At 46.2% G+C, this 14283-nt stretch overlaps 1 protein-coding gene and 1 long non-coding RNA gene across 2 annotated transcripts in view; one reads left to right on the top strand and one right to left on the bottom strand.

The window, feature by feature from the left end:
- LOC138748557 (voltage-dependent T-type calcium channel subunit alpha-1I-like) overlaps positions 1-14283 on the top strand; it is a 283178-nt gene that overhangs the window by 77767 nt on the left and 191128 nt on the right. Inside the window, 3 exon segments of the mRNA XM_069908966.1 lie at positions 851-943; positions 6353-6644; positions 7990-8333. Of these exon segments, the coding sequence (XP_069765067.1) occupies positions 851-943; positions 6353-6644; positions 7990-8333 (729 nt within the window).
- On the bottom strand, positions 4638-6124 carry LOC138747862 (uncharacterized). Its single transcript, XR_011347699.1, has 3 exons — positions 6033-6124; positions 5095-5184; positions 4638-4966 (listed from the first exon to the last, which is right to left on the bottom strand). It is a non-coding gene; the product is annotated as an uncharacterized lncRNA (long non-coding RNA).

Here is a 14283-nt window from a genome sequence, read left to right as displayed (position 1 = left end):
AGACCCCCTCTCCCCCTAACCCTAACCCCACCCCCCTTCACCACATCGACATGAACTACCAGGACCCTTATCTGAAGAAGGTGAGGAAAATCACTGAGGACCCCTTCCACTCTGCACACAGCATCTTTCAGCTGCTCCTATTGGGGGAAGAGATACAGGAGGATCAGAGCCAACACCACCAGGCTGAGGAACAGCTTCTTCCCATGGGCAGCAAGAATGCTGAACAACCAAAGGAACTGCACACACTAACCCTCCGAGACTCTCATAGTCACAAAACAATATTTATTTGCATTTATGAATACCTGTCCTGCAGTTGTATGGTCTGTCTATATGTGTGTTATGGCTGGTGTTTTGCACCGAGGACCAAAGAACGCTGTTTTGTCGGGTTGTACTTGTACAATCAGGTGACAGTAAACTGGACTTGACTAATTAGGTCTGTGGTGATATGTAATTACACCACTAGGTCACCAGGGGTCATCCCGGTGACCTTGTATATAAAGCAGTCCAGAGCTACAGTCTAGCCTTCCAGGTTTGTCTTGCAGAGACCTCTTAGTGTACATATTAGTTTATTAAATTGTACTGACAATAACCACATCAGCAGTGTGAGTATAAGACAGCTTTAATAAACTAATATGTACACTAAGAGGTCTCTGCAAGACAAACCTGGAAGGCTAGCTCTGGACTGCTTTATAGACAACGTCACCGGGATGACCCCTGGTGACCTAGTGGTGTAATTACATATCACCACAAGGTCGGGATGACCCTGTGGGCCGCAGGGCCTGTACCGTGCTGCAGATTTCTATGTTATTCTCCATGGGGATGTTAATGTAGCTCTTCTCTTCTTTGGCAGGTGATAACGCTGGAAGGTTGGGTTGAAATCATGTACTACGTGATGGATGCGCACTCCTTCTACAACTTCATTTACTTCATCTTGCTAATCATAGTAGGTATTCCGACAGAGGAAATTTCTGGTTGTGTCCACCTGGTGTATCTCATGCTGCACACCCCTTTCCCAGAGAACACCTCTCCTTGTCATCTGCTTTTGCTTCCAGTGGAAGGGGATAATTCCAGCAGTCAGGGTGACGTATGGAGTTCATGATGGGACTCTTCAAAGCATCAATGAGCAGAGGGATCTAGGGCTTTTGAATGAGAGATCCTTTAAAGTGGCGACACAAGTAGACATTTGGCATGGTGGTATTCATTGGGTGGGGCATTGAGGAAGGAACGCAGCTCGATAAAACGTTGGTCACTTGAAGTAATGTGTGCAGTTCTGGTCAGGATGGCTTTGGAAAGGCAGAATGAGATTTACCAGAATGTTACGAGTAAAACACGAATGTCTGCAAACACTGTGATTGAAGTGAAAACACAACACTGAAGAAACTCAGCAGGTCAAACGGTGTCCTTGAAAGAGCAATGGTAAAGTTACATACCAACGCTTTTGCAGCACCAACGATTGGGACCGGACCTGTAAGGAGTGTGTAAACTCTCCCCGTGTCTGCGTGGGATTTTCTCCCAGGGCTTCGGTTTCCTCTCATCCTTCAAAAACATACCAGGCTGTAGGTTAGCAGGGCGTAATTGGGCAGCATGGGCCGAATTTGCCTGTTACCGTGCTGTATGTCTAAATTTTTAAAAAAATTAACTATCATTTCAGCGTTGACCCCTTCCTCAAGGTATGAGCAATTTTTGGATTTTTTTCTGGGTTAGAGGGGCAGATTAGATAAACCTGGGTTATTTTCTCTGGACCTTCGGAGGCTGATGGAGGTTTATAAAATTCTGAGAGGGTAGGCTGTCAAAATCTTTATTTCCAGATGAACAAATACTAGGAAACTTGTGTTTAACTTGAGAGGGGGAATGTTTAAATGTGGTATGTGGGGCAGGTTTTTTCTTACATAGGGTGGTGTAGGCTGCCAGGATTGGTGGTGGAATGTGATGCCACACTACCATTTAAGAGGCAGGGAATAGAGGGATACGATTCATGTCCAAGCATCTGAGTTTTAGCATACTTTGGTCACGAGGTTTGGCATGGACAGGTGGCCTGTTCAACTGTACTGAACTGTTCTATGTCCAGGCATCAACAACTTGAGTGATGCAGTGCCTCCAACAAAGTAAACTGTACCGCAGAGCTTCAGATTGGCAAACATTGGAGATAAATGAATGATAAAAATGCATAAAATTCCTAGGGGGCTCGATGCATCAGTTGAAGCGCTAACATTTCCCCTGGCTTGTCCAGACCTGGTGGGGGGGAGGGGTGGGTGGGAGCGGGGGAACAGAATGTGGGCTGGGACACTCAAGATTGAGGTCAGAAAGAATGTATTGAAAACACGGCAGTGTTGGAGGAACTCAGTCAGTCTCTCAGCATCCAGAGAAGGTAAAGAGATATTACCAACCTATTGGGCTTGAGGCCTTCCTCAAGTTTGATACCATGACAAGAGCTCAGGCCCAAAATATCAGTAGTATCTACCTTTGCCTCCTATGGACTCTGAAAGACCGGCTGAATTCTTCCAGAATTTCTGGTTTTTTGACAATGATCTGATAATCACAGCGTAGGGTAAATTATAGGAAGGAGTTCTAAGAGATCGGATATACAAATATTTGAATAGCTATGGACTGATTAGGGATCGTCAACATGGCCTTGTGTGTGGTAGGTCATGTTGAACCAATTTTATATCATTTTTTTTAAGGAGGTTACCAGGAAAATTGATGAAGGAAAGGATGTGGATTTGCATACCTGGACTTTAGTAAGGCCTTTGACCAGCAAGGGGAGGTTAGTCAGGAAGGTTCAGACACATGGTGAAGTAGTGAACTGGATTCGACAATGGCTGGACGGGAGAAGCCAGAGAGTAGTGGTGGATGGTTGCTTCTCTGACTGGAGGCCTGTGACTGGTGGTGAGCCTCAAGGATCGCTGCTGAGACCGTCGTTGCTTGGCATCTACATCAATGATCTGGATGAAAATGTGGTAAATTAGATCAGCAAGTTTGCAGATTGGAGATGTTTTGGACAGCGAAGTATCTTTTAAAATCTTGGAGAGGGATCTGCACCGGCTGGAAAAATGGGCTGAGAAATAGTAGATGGAATTTAATGCAGACAAGTGTGAGGTGTTGATTTGAGGAAGGACAAGCCAGGAAAGGACATACACAGTAAATGGTCGGGCACTAAGGAGTGCGGTAGAACAGAGGGATCTGGGAATACAGACAAATAATTCCCTGAAAGTGACATAACAGGTGGATAGGGTTGTAAATAGAGCTTTTGGCATATTGGCCTTCATAAATCAAAGTATTGAGTTCAGGAGTTGGGATGTTATGGTAAAGTTGTATAAGACATTGGTGAGAACAAATTTGAAGTTTTGTGTGCAGTTTTGGTCACCTAACTCAGGAAAGATATCAATAAGATAGAGAAAATGCAGAGAAGATTAACTAGGATGTTGCCTGGACTTCAGGAACTAAGTTACAGGGAAAGGTTAACCAGGTTTCCTGGACCATAGAAGAATGGGGGGAGATTTGGCAGAGATATTTAAAATTAAGACAGGGTAAATGTAGATAGGTTTTTTTCCACTGAGGGTAAGTGAAATACAGATCAGAGGACATGGGTTAAGATTGAAAGGGGAAAAGTTTTGGGGGAACTTCTTCACACAGAGAGTTGTGTGGGTGTGGAACGAGCTGCCAGTTGTGGTGGTGAATGCAGGCTCAATTTTAACATTTAAGAGGAATTTGGACAGGTACATGGATGGGAGAGGTATGGTTGGGTGCAGTCAGTGGGACTAAGCAAAAAAATAAAAATAGTTTGGCACATACTAGAGGGGCTGAGGTGGCCTTATTTCTGTGCTGTAATGTTCTATGGTCTGCATGTTTCACCCCAGAAAGAATTTGTTAATCCATCTGTGGGATTTTCCTTTGTGTAGCGCTCCCCTAGTGTCCCTTCCTTGTAACCTTGATTAAAAACAGAAGGAAATAAGAGTGGGAGCAGGTCATCTATGATGCCCATACCCCATCTGCCTCAGCTCCTCATTCCCTGCCAGTTCCCCAGATCCCTCAATTCCATGATCATTCTAAAAAAAATAGATCCCAGAATGAAGGGAGGGAAGTTTAGCGAAGATATCAGGGGTATATATTTAACACCGAGAGTTGTGGGTGTTTGGAATGCCTTACCAGAGATGGTGGTGGAGGTTGGTAAATTAGGGGCATTTAAGAGCCTCTGGTACACGGATGAAAGAACAAGAGAAGGTTATGAAATAGAGAGCTTAGATTATATTTTGGTGGGAATATATAGGTTGGCACAACGTCAAGGGCCGAAGGGTCTGTATTATGCGATCGTTTAAAAATTTTTAAATTAAATTTAGACATGCAGTACAATGACTAGCCCATTCTGTCCATGAGCCCGTTCTACCAAATTACACTCAACTGACCTACACCCACGCTACATTTCGATTCAAGATTCCTTTATTGTCGTGTAATAAAAACCGTGTAATCTCACACGGAATTTGTTTCCGTCTGGCCTAAGGCACACAGGTTCACCATCAGCAGAAATTACCTGAAAAGTTAGAGAAAGAGAAGCAGACTAGAGTCCCCACTTGTCTGTGGATTCGCCTCCAGCGCTGCCGCAAGCCCCCCCCCCACACCCGCAGCCACACCGAGTCCATACCAAACCATCGGCAGCCTGAGGTCCAGATCCGAACCTCCGACACAAGCAAGAAGCCCTCCACGCCCTCGAATCCCGGTACCCATAGGAGGAAACCAGAGCCCCACTGCCCCACCCCCGGGGAAACCCCATTCAGACACGGGGAGAACGTACAAATTCCTGTCAGACAGCACCGGATTCGAACCCGGGGGCGCTGGCTCTGTAACCTTGCCGCACGTGTCCTGTGTTCCATGATCCATTCCAGGATATCCCATCAGAAGGGGGAGCCTGTGTTTTAGTGTTTATTTGAAAGTTCTGGTTTCAGTTTGAAAAGGGCTCCTGGCTCTTTGCCTTCAAAAGGAAAACGAAAGAAAGAAACTGATTTTAAAAAAACATTTAGAAAGAATAACAGGGAGAAAGAATAATCAGATGGCCTGAGGTCAGGCCCAATTAAAAGAAAAGTCTAAAGTCTCCCTTACCATTTCTCTTGTGATTCTCACTGCAGACTTTATCAGTTTGCAAATCAAGAAATGTCTCTTTTTCTCTGCATGAAGCTTACTTTTGATTGACTTTATTCAGGAAAAAAAATGAGAGACTAGATGTTGTGAACCAATAACTTGAAAAATGAAGCTGCTTAAACAACATAAACTGCACCACAATGCGATGGCGGGCAGATGTTGGAGCTGTATGAATGATTAGTGCAGATTCTATTTAAACAGGTGTATAAGTTGACCCCAGCCTCTATTTTTGGCCCAGAAATTTGATATTTTCTCTATATCATGTGTAAACATCATCCCCCTATATGTGGTCCCAGTCACCTGCTCGCCGGAGTTCTGGATGCCCCGACTGCAATTGCTTGCCTGCGCCTCAGTGGCCCACACACTCGAGCTCCCGATGCCCTAACCGCGGATCCTCACCCCAGCCAGCCACCCCCCCCCCCCCGCCCCACCCGAGTTCCAGATGCCCCAACCACAGATCCTCGCTCTGGTCGCCCACCCACCCAAGCTCCCAATGCCCCAACCACAGATCCTCGCCCCGGTTGCCCACCCACCCGAGCTCCCGATGCCCAACCACAGATCCTCATCTCGACCACCTGAGCTCCCGATCCTCCATCCACAGATCCTCGTCTCACCCACTCAAGCTCCCAATCCCCCAATCAAAGATCCTCACCCTGGACGCCCACCCATCCAAGAACCTGACATCCCAATGGCAGATCCTTGCTCCAGCTGCCCGCCCACCCGAGCACCCAGTGCCCTGATGGCGGATCCTCCTTTGGCCACCCGCCCACCCAGGCTCCCAACCCCCCATCCGTGGATCCTCTCCTCAGGAGCTTCATGCTCCCAATGCCCCTACTTCACACTTGTCAGCAATTCCGGCCATCCAAGCTTAAGATACCTTGAATGACGCAGGTACTTACCATGTTCCAAAGTAGTATGCGTGTAATAGTCGACTTCCTAGATTTTACCCGACAAGTTGATCCCCAAAACTCGTCTATGAGACGAGTATATACAGTTGTTGGGCCAGGGAGTTTCTGTGAAAAATGTTACTTGGTTTGTTTCAGCTTTTATCAGAAGATTTCTAATTTTTCATTATTTCAAGGCAAGCAAGGACAGTGTATATCGCCCATTCCCAGTTGCCTTGGGAATGAGTTACATTCTGGGACATTTTGGAGTAGGGGGAGGTGATTGGGCATCTATCACTTCAATGATTCTGGCATCACAAATCGCCTCTCCGCAGGTGGGCTCCTTCTTCATGATCAACCTCTGCCTGGTCGTCATCGCCACCCAGTTCTCGGAGACGAAGCAACGCGAGCACCAGCTGATGCAGGAGCAGCGGGCCCTCTACTTCTCATCCAGCACACTGGCCAGCTTCGCGGAGCCAGGCGACTGCTACGAGGAGATCTTCCAGTACATGTGCCACATCGTGCGCAAGGCCAGGCGGCGAATGGTGGCGCTGTACTCCAGCCTCTACGCCGGCGGCCAGCGAGGCCGGCAAGGCCCCGATCTCAGCATCTGCCAGAATAAGGGCGGTAAGTGGTCAGGCCTCTTGCCCTCAGCCAGGGCTGGCCAAACTTGCTTAACGTGCATGCCCCATATGATAAACTTCAAAGTACAAACATAATGCTGGTCAAACAGCAGGTCAAATAGCCCACCCATCCAAGCTCCCAATGACTGAACTCGTTTGGACACCCGAGGGTGGCATATGGTGACAAACTTTACGCAAAGTGCACGTAGGCGTGAGGTCGGGATATAGTCAAGTCAAATTCATTGTCATCTGATTGTAGAAGTACAAACCGACAAAACAGCGTCCTCCGGTCCTCGGTGCAAAACACGCAGACACATGACCTGACATAACACACATTCAGACCAAGAATACACATGCAGAACAAGTATTTAATTACTAATTTTCCACTGATCTTTGTGCAGTTTTAAAGATTACTGAACAGAGTGGTAAATACTAGCCCCGGAAATGGCATCCAGAAGAAAGCCAGTCCTCATCGATACCAAACCAGTCATGGAAACAGGATCAACTTGTCCGTGCCAACCACGTTGTCTATCTGAGCTAGTCCCATTTCTTCAAGTGCCTGCCTGCCTGCCTGCTTTTTGCCCATATCTGGGCGAAGGGCCCAGGCCAGAAACGTTGGTAATATCCCTTTGCTGCGAGATCTGCTGGGTTACTCCAGCTCGTTTGTGTATTAACTACAATCACAGAGTCTGCAGCTTTGCATGCATGACTCTGAATGAACTGGCTGGCAGTGATTCTTCTTGTTGGCACGGCTTCAAATCTCACCGTGCTTTAGGTCAGGACTCATTCAGCCCATTGCATCTGTCCCACAATAGTCAGTGAAATCAATGTGGCCTGATTCTTTAATTGATTTGAAATGCATACCAGCGTTTCAAATCTGAGATTAGCAGCTCATCTAGTATTTGTGAAAAGAGTTTTAAACTTCTGTATGTAAAAGCATTTCTTAATTGTAACCCTGAAATTCATACCTCCAGTTTTTTTGGGATGACCCCAGACTCCACTTTAATGGGATTAGATGCTTTCTATCCATTCTGGATTAAAAGCGGTAAACCTCGGGGGTGGGAGTAGGGGTGCGGGGGGGAGGATGTGTAAGGCAGGTTCTTCATACATGGAGAGGTAGGTATCTGGAATTGGCTGCAGTTAGTTTATGAGGCTTCTATATAGACACATGGGTCTGTATAGAATCTTCCTTTCCTATGTTAGCTCTTCTGGAAGTTTTAAACCTCAGATCATTCCCATTCTGAGGAAGATAGCTTCTGTTATCTATGGTTGATATCCAAGCGTCCTTTTGGGTAAATCCTAAAGTTTCTATCCTACGTCGCTCACATCTGTTCTCTCTTTCATCTCAGGGCACTACCACATGACAGAGTGCCTGGACTACACGCCGCACGCTATCGTCCAGCCAATCGCCATGACCCTGACCTCCGACCCTGGCCACTGCCCACAATGCATCAGCATCGAACAGACCCCAGCCAGCGACGCCATGGCTCTGGCAGGCGTGGAGCCAGGAGAGGCGGAAGGCACAGAGGTGGAAGCCAGCGGGAGAGGAGGCGAGGAGAACTGGTGTGCGGACCTGTGGGCCGAGGTGCGATGTAAACTGACCAGTATCGTGGAGAGCAAGTACTTCAACCGAGGGATTATGATAGCAATTCTGATCAACACTATCAGTATGGGCATCGAGCACCATGAACAGGTATCACTTTAATGAGACGTCCCGCTATTCTGCCGTTTAATTAAAATTTGACATGATTCACTAAGCCACCAAGCAGAGACAGCTGTCATTGCTGGAGAGACAGTTGGAAATTGGAAATTAGCTGCAGATATGTTCAGGAACAGTGACACCTGCAGAACAGTTGGGGAAAAAAATTTAAAAAACTCGAAAGTTAAGACAGCTGTAGTGTTAACTAATATGTGGGAGGTGTTGAATGGGAGATAATGGGAAAAATGTGTGGTAATGTGGCAGGAAGAATATGGTGTCAATGGGCAGAAGCCACAGTGGAATCGGGATGTGTTCCTGAATGAAAATAAGCACACAGCTATATCAAGTTTAGTAAAACCCCTGTTATCCGGGATTAGACAGCTTCAAGCAACCGGCACAGTTAGAGTACTAATTAGTGCCGCGCTGTCGAAGCGCCAGCGATCGGGAGCGGGGCTCGGATCTGTAAGGAGTTCACACGTTCTCCCTGTATCCACATGGGTTTTTTCCCCCAGGGGCTAGGATTTACTCCCACTCTTCAAAAACGTACCGGGGGTTGTAGGTCAATTGGGTGTAATTGGACGGGATGGGCTTGTGGGCCAAAAGGGCCTGTTACTGTGCTGGATGTCTAAATTTAAAAAAAAAACGAATGTTTAAAAAAAAATTACATGAGAACATTGGGGAAAATAGATAGGTAGTAAAAAGTATGGGATTAAAATTGGTGCGCCTCGCCGTTAGTTCACTAATCACGCAAATGACAATCTCAAGCAACCGGAAAATTCACTTATTTGACATCTACCAATCCCCATAGGTCCTGGATACCATGGGTTTTTAACTGTAATTAGGAAGGCAAACAGAGTGCATGGGGCATGCATAGAGTATAAAAGGATTGGTATAATGGAGAGACCTGGAGGGTTATGGAATGGGAGCAGGTCAGTGGATGATGGACAGTACAAACTAGAGGGGCTGAACAGCCTGTTTTTCTGTGGTGTGGCATTCTATGATTCTATAATTGTACTGAGTGTTGTGAAGACTGCACCTGGAGTACTTCTACAGTGTCTACACTTGGAGTACTTCTACAGTGTCTACACCTGGAGTAATTCTAATGTCTACACCTGGAGTACTTCTACAGTGTCTACACCTGGAGTACTTCTACAATTTGAGAAATGCTCAGAATGGATTGAGATTTTACTTGAATGTTTTAATTGATTCATACAGCACGATAAGATGCCCACACGCCTGTGACGCCCAAGTACACGAATTAACCGACAATCCCGTACATATTTTTTTGAAAGGTGGGAGGAAACCGGAGAACCTGGAGGAAATCTACGCAGGTGTCACAGGAAGATCGTACACACACCTTACGGATAGCACCAGATTCAAACCCCGGGTCACTAGCGCTGTAACAGCTTCACGCGAACTGCCATGCTAATCATTCACGGGGGGACTGAGTTAATTCCTGAGATGGAAGAATTGTGTCAAGCGGAAAGATTGGGAATCTTGGGACAATGATGGGGGTGGGGTGGGAGGGTAGGATGAGTGAGGTGGTCTTACTGACACTTTATTGGTTCTGAAATGGATGAGTTGGAATCTGAGGTTGTTTTATCTCAGAGCAACAGGGGAGCATAGATTCAGAATAAAGCATCCATCAACCAGGACAGAAATGAAGAGGAATTTCCTCTCTTAGTTTCCCACGAACTATTGATATTTTTAAATCCATAAACCTGTAGACACAAAGTTATTGAGCATAAACAAGGGAAATTGGGAGTGAAAAGCTAGATGGTCTGAAAGGTGGAGGGTGAAGCCAAGGTTAGATTAGCCCTGATTTCAATGACTGGTGGCATAGGCTCGACGGCTTTCGTTTGCGCCTACTTCTTAAGCTTTATGTTTATCTGTTATTGAAATTTGGAAACAGGATTCATGGAAAATCACCAGATTCTCCAAAGTTCTTTTGACCAAAAGAGCATACACTTTCTTAAAGTGAAGTCACTGTGCTAAAATCGTAACTGCAGCGAGCAAGTTCCGCACAGCAAGATCCCGTACAGATTATCTGTGATCGTTAGGCGGGGAAAAATGATGCTGGGTAACTTTTGACAAGAGCTCAGGCAGGAACTTGCCTGGTTTAGCTTGTTTTTTTTTCCCCCCCCACCTTCCCCGACGGAGTAAGCATCTCATCCAAAAGATGGCTTCCATCACACCACATAGCAGGGAATGAAGAGGGATGGATCCTGTGCAGGCAGAAGAGATCTAACTTAGTTTGAAATATTGTTCATTGAATATAGACAGCACACTACAAGCCCTTCAGCCCACTATTACAATAAACCTCAGGAGAGGGAGGAATGATCACCCTCCACTAAACAGTGGAGAGTGTGGAGAGCATCAAGTTCCTTGGAGTTCACTTAACCAATGACCTATCATGGACACTCAACATCTCCTCACTTGTCAGGAAGGTGCAACAGTGACTGCACTTCCTGAGAAGATGGAAACAGGCAAGGCGACCGGCCGCCATTACATACATCTACATTCTACAGGAGCTCTATCAAGAGCGTCCTGGCCAGCTGCATCACAATGCGGTACAGTTGCTGCAGAGAAATGGATTGGAATTCAATCCACAGGACAATAAGAGCGGCAGAGAGAATCACTGGAGTCTCCCTCCCTCCCCACTCCCCAATATCGACATGATCTACTGGAATTGTTGTTTGAAGATGACACACAATTGCCTTCCACACCACCTTCAGCTGCTCCCTTCGGGGAAGAGCTACAGGAGGATCAGAGCCAGCACCACCAGGCTGAGGAACAGCTTCTCCCCACGTGCAGTGAGATCGCTGAACAACCAAAGGAGCTGCTCGCACTAACCCTCCAAAACTCTCATATTCCCGAAACAAAATTTATTTATTTATTAATTTGTATAAATGAATATTTGTCCTTCAAATGTATTCTACATCTGTTTGTGTGTTATATCTGGTTATGTGTCTGTGTGATGATCCCTGAGGACTGGAGAACATTGTTTTGTCAGGTTGTACATCGAATCCACGCTGCTGAAGATCCAACTGTGCTGGGTAGGTCACGTCTCCAGAATGGAGGACCATCACCTTCCCAGATCGTATTCTATGGTGAGCTCTCCACTGGTCACCGAGACAGAGGTGCACCAAAGAAGAGGTACAAGGACTGCCAAAAGAAATCTCTTGGTGCCTGCCACATTGACCACCGCCAGTGGGCTGATATCGCCTCAAACCGTGCATCTTGGCGCCTCACAGTTCGGTGGGCAGCAACCTCCTTTGAAGAAGACCACAGAGCCCACCTCACTGACAAAAGACAAAGGAGGAAAAACCCAACACCCAACCCCAACCAACCAATTTTCTCTTGCAACCGCTGCAACCGTATCTGCCTGTCCCGCATCGGACTTGTCAGCCACAAACGAGCCTGCAGCTGACGTGGACATGAAGAAACTTGTACAATCAGATGGCAATAAACCTTGCCTGATGACTTGACTTAATGTTGGTTAACCCAATGGTTCTCAACTTTTTTCTTTCCACTCACATCCCACTTTAAGCAATCCCTATGCCATCGGTGCTCTGTAAGTAGTAAGGGATTGCTTAAAGTGGGATGTGAAGGTTGAGTATCACTGCTCTAGACCCAAATTGTGACTGAAATATTTTGCTGGAGAAAAATGATCATTTGCCCAATTCCTTTGGAGTTCTGAAACAGCGGACATAAAGAATCAATGAGGGATGATTAAAACAGTGGTTTTCAAACTTTTACTTTCCACCCACACCCCACCTTAAGCAATCCCTTACTAATCACAGAGCACCGATGGCATTGGGATTACTTAAAGTGGGAAGTGAGTGGAAAGAAAACGATTGAGAACCAATGTGTTAACCTTTATAAACCTTCTCAAAAATCGAATCTCATAACCGTCTATTTTTCTTGCATCCGCATTTAGCACACACTTCATGGGCAGAAGGACCTGTACCTGTTCTCTACAGATCGATGTTCTATTAGACTGGAATTTTATGATCTGGACAGGGACTTGATTCTACTAGATCTGACATGGAGGCAAGCAAGACTTGCTCTTTGCTGAGAAGCATTAGTAAATCTTCTGTCTCTCCATACCGCAAGGTTAATACAGGTTTAATAAATCCCAAATAAGTTCTCGGCAGATAATTTTGTGCTGTTGCAAGCATTTGCTCCTGAGTTCCCAGTCTGCTTTAAGTACTGCCAATATTCTCAGGTTCTGCTTATGAGTCACACTGATGTAATTTAGTTTGTTCCTCCATGAGTCAGAGTTGCCAGTCTCCCTTGCGCAGAGAACATTCTGTCCTTCAGTCTTGGCAAGGAAATTCTGCGTGCGGAAAACGAACCTGGACTCAGGAAGTAAAGGTCAATTGGGTGTAAATTGGCTGGCACGGGATCTAGGGCCAAAAAAGGGCCTGTTACTGGGCTCTATGTAGGTCTGCATTTAAAATGTAAAGATCCTGTCTGACCTGATCTTACTTTGCTTCCTGTTTCCTTTTGCCCCCTTATTCCAAATAATTGCCCTTCGCTGTCTCCATGGTCTGACCGGGGTAGAGAATTTGAAAGATTCCCAACCCATAGAGAAAAAATGCCTCTCGTTTTTGATTGCCACACGCGAGGGAACTTGCTTCTCCTTCCTAACCTCTTCTGAATTTTGGCACCATCTACGTGAAGCTGGCCTGAACTGCGCCCGACAGATCTCTCCTTATTCAAGGAGACATAGCCCAAATGCAGTGCAACTTGCATAATCTCACTAAGAACCTAGTTATTATGTCAGATCAAGACTTCCCTACTGTTCCCCTCTCTGTTCTTACTGGCAATAAAATCTGTCCTTCCATTTGCCTTTCTAATTACATGCTGTAGCTCTGCATGCCAACTTTATGTGTTCCAACAAGGACACCGCGTTCCTTCTATACAGTAAATTTTTGTACACTCTCTCCATTTAAACAGCCTTTTTCATTTCTGCCATATGTTCACGATTCCTTTTATTGTAACGTGATAATACATTAAAAATGGAACATGAATGATATACTTCAACCTTTGCCTGTCGTAAGGCAGACAAAAATTCACCGTGAGAATTGCCTGGTGTCCCTAACAATAGGGGAAAGATAAGCAAGCAAGAGCCCATTCAGAGACACTGAGGGTCCATGGATTTGCCTCCAGCTGCTCCCGCAGCTGCTGCAGCCCCACAGACTCCTGTTCAATTCATTAGCCACCCCGGCCCCAGATCCGAGCCTCCAACGTGATCAGGAAGGCTTCAGTGCACTAAGAAGCGCTCCCTCCTCCCATCTCCTGGTCCCATAGCCCTCAGTCTAGGGCCACATCCTCCTCCCATCTTGCCCAGGTCAAGCCAAACCAATTTGGTCTGTCCCGAACTGTGTCCAGGCAGCCGCACTTGGAAATCTCTACCACCCTTGATACCTGAATCTAGCCTTTGTTCATGGGTTAGTGTGGATCTGGGTGGGGGGGGGATGTGTCAAGCCAAGGAGGAGAGCGAGAGGTTGCTGGTTGGAGGGATGTGGGCGCCATAGCAGCCTGTGGTTATTGAGCAATAAGATGGTCCATGTAATTACTGATAACTGAAATCGATTTGAGGCAACAACCTAGTGATCACAGCATTTAGTAAAGGGCTGGGCTATAGGACATCATTGATGACCGGGACATTCTGTCCAATTCTGGTCACCACTCTGCAGGTGTCCTCAGGAATATGTTTACTCCAAGAGTTGCGGGGATGACTGATTTTGGTTCGAAGTTAGTCAAGAGAGGCTGAGATTGTTCTTCCTGGAGCAAAGGGGTTTGAGGGGAGATTTGATAGAGATGTTTAAGACCATGACTGATTCTGATACTGTGTGGTCACCCAGCTGCAGGAAAGAGATCGATAGGACTTCAGGAACTGAGTTACACGGAAAGGCAAAGCAGGTTAGAACTTTAT

This window comes from Narcine bancroftii, chromosome 13, assembly GCF_036971445.1.
Source record: "Narcine bancroftii isolate sNarBan1 chromosome 13, sNarBan1.hap1, whole genome shotgun sequence".
Lineage (NCBI taxonomy): Eukaryota > Metazoa > Chordata > Chondrichthyes > Torpediniformes > Narcinidae > Narcine > Narcine bancroftii.
The sequence above is the reverse complement of the archived record's forward strand: the minus strand, read 5'-3'. Positions and strand labels throughout refer to the sequence as shown.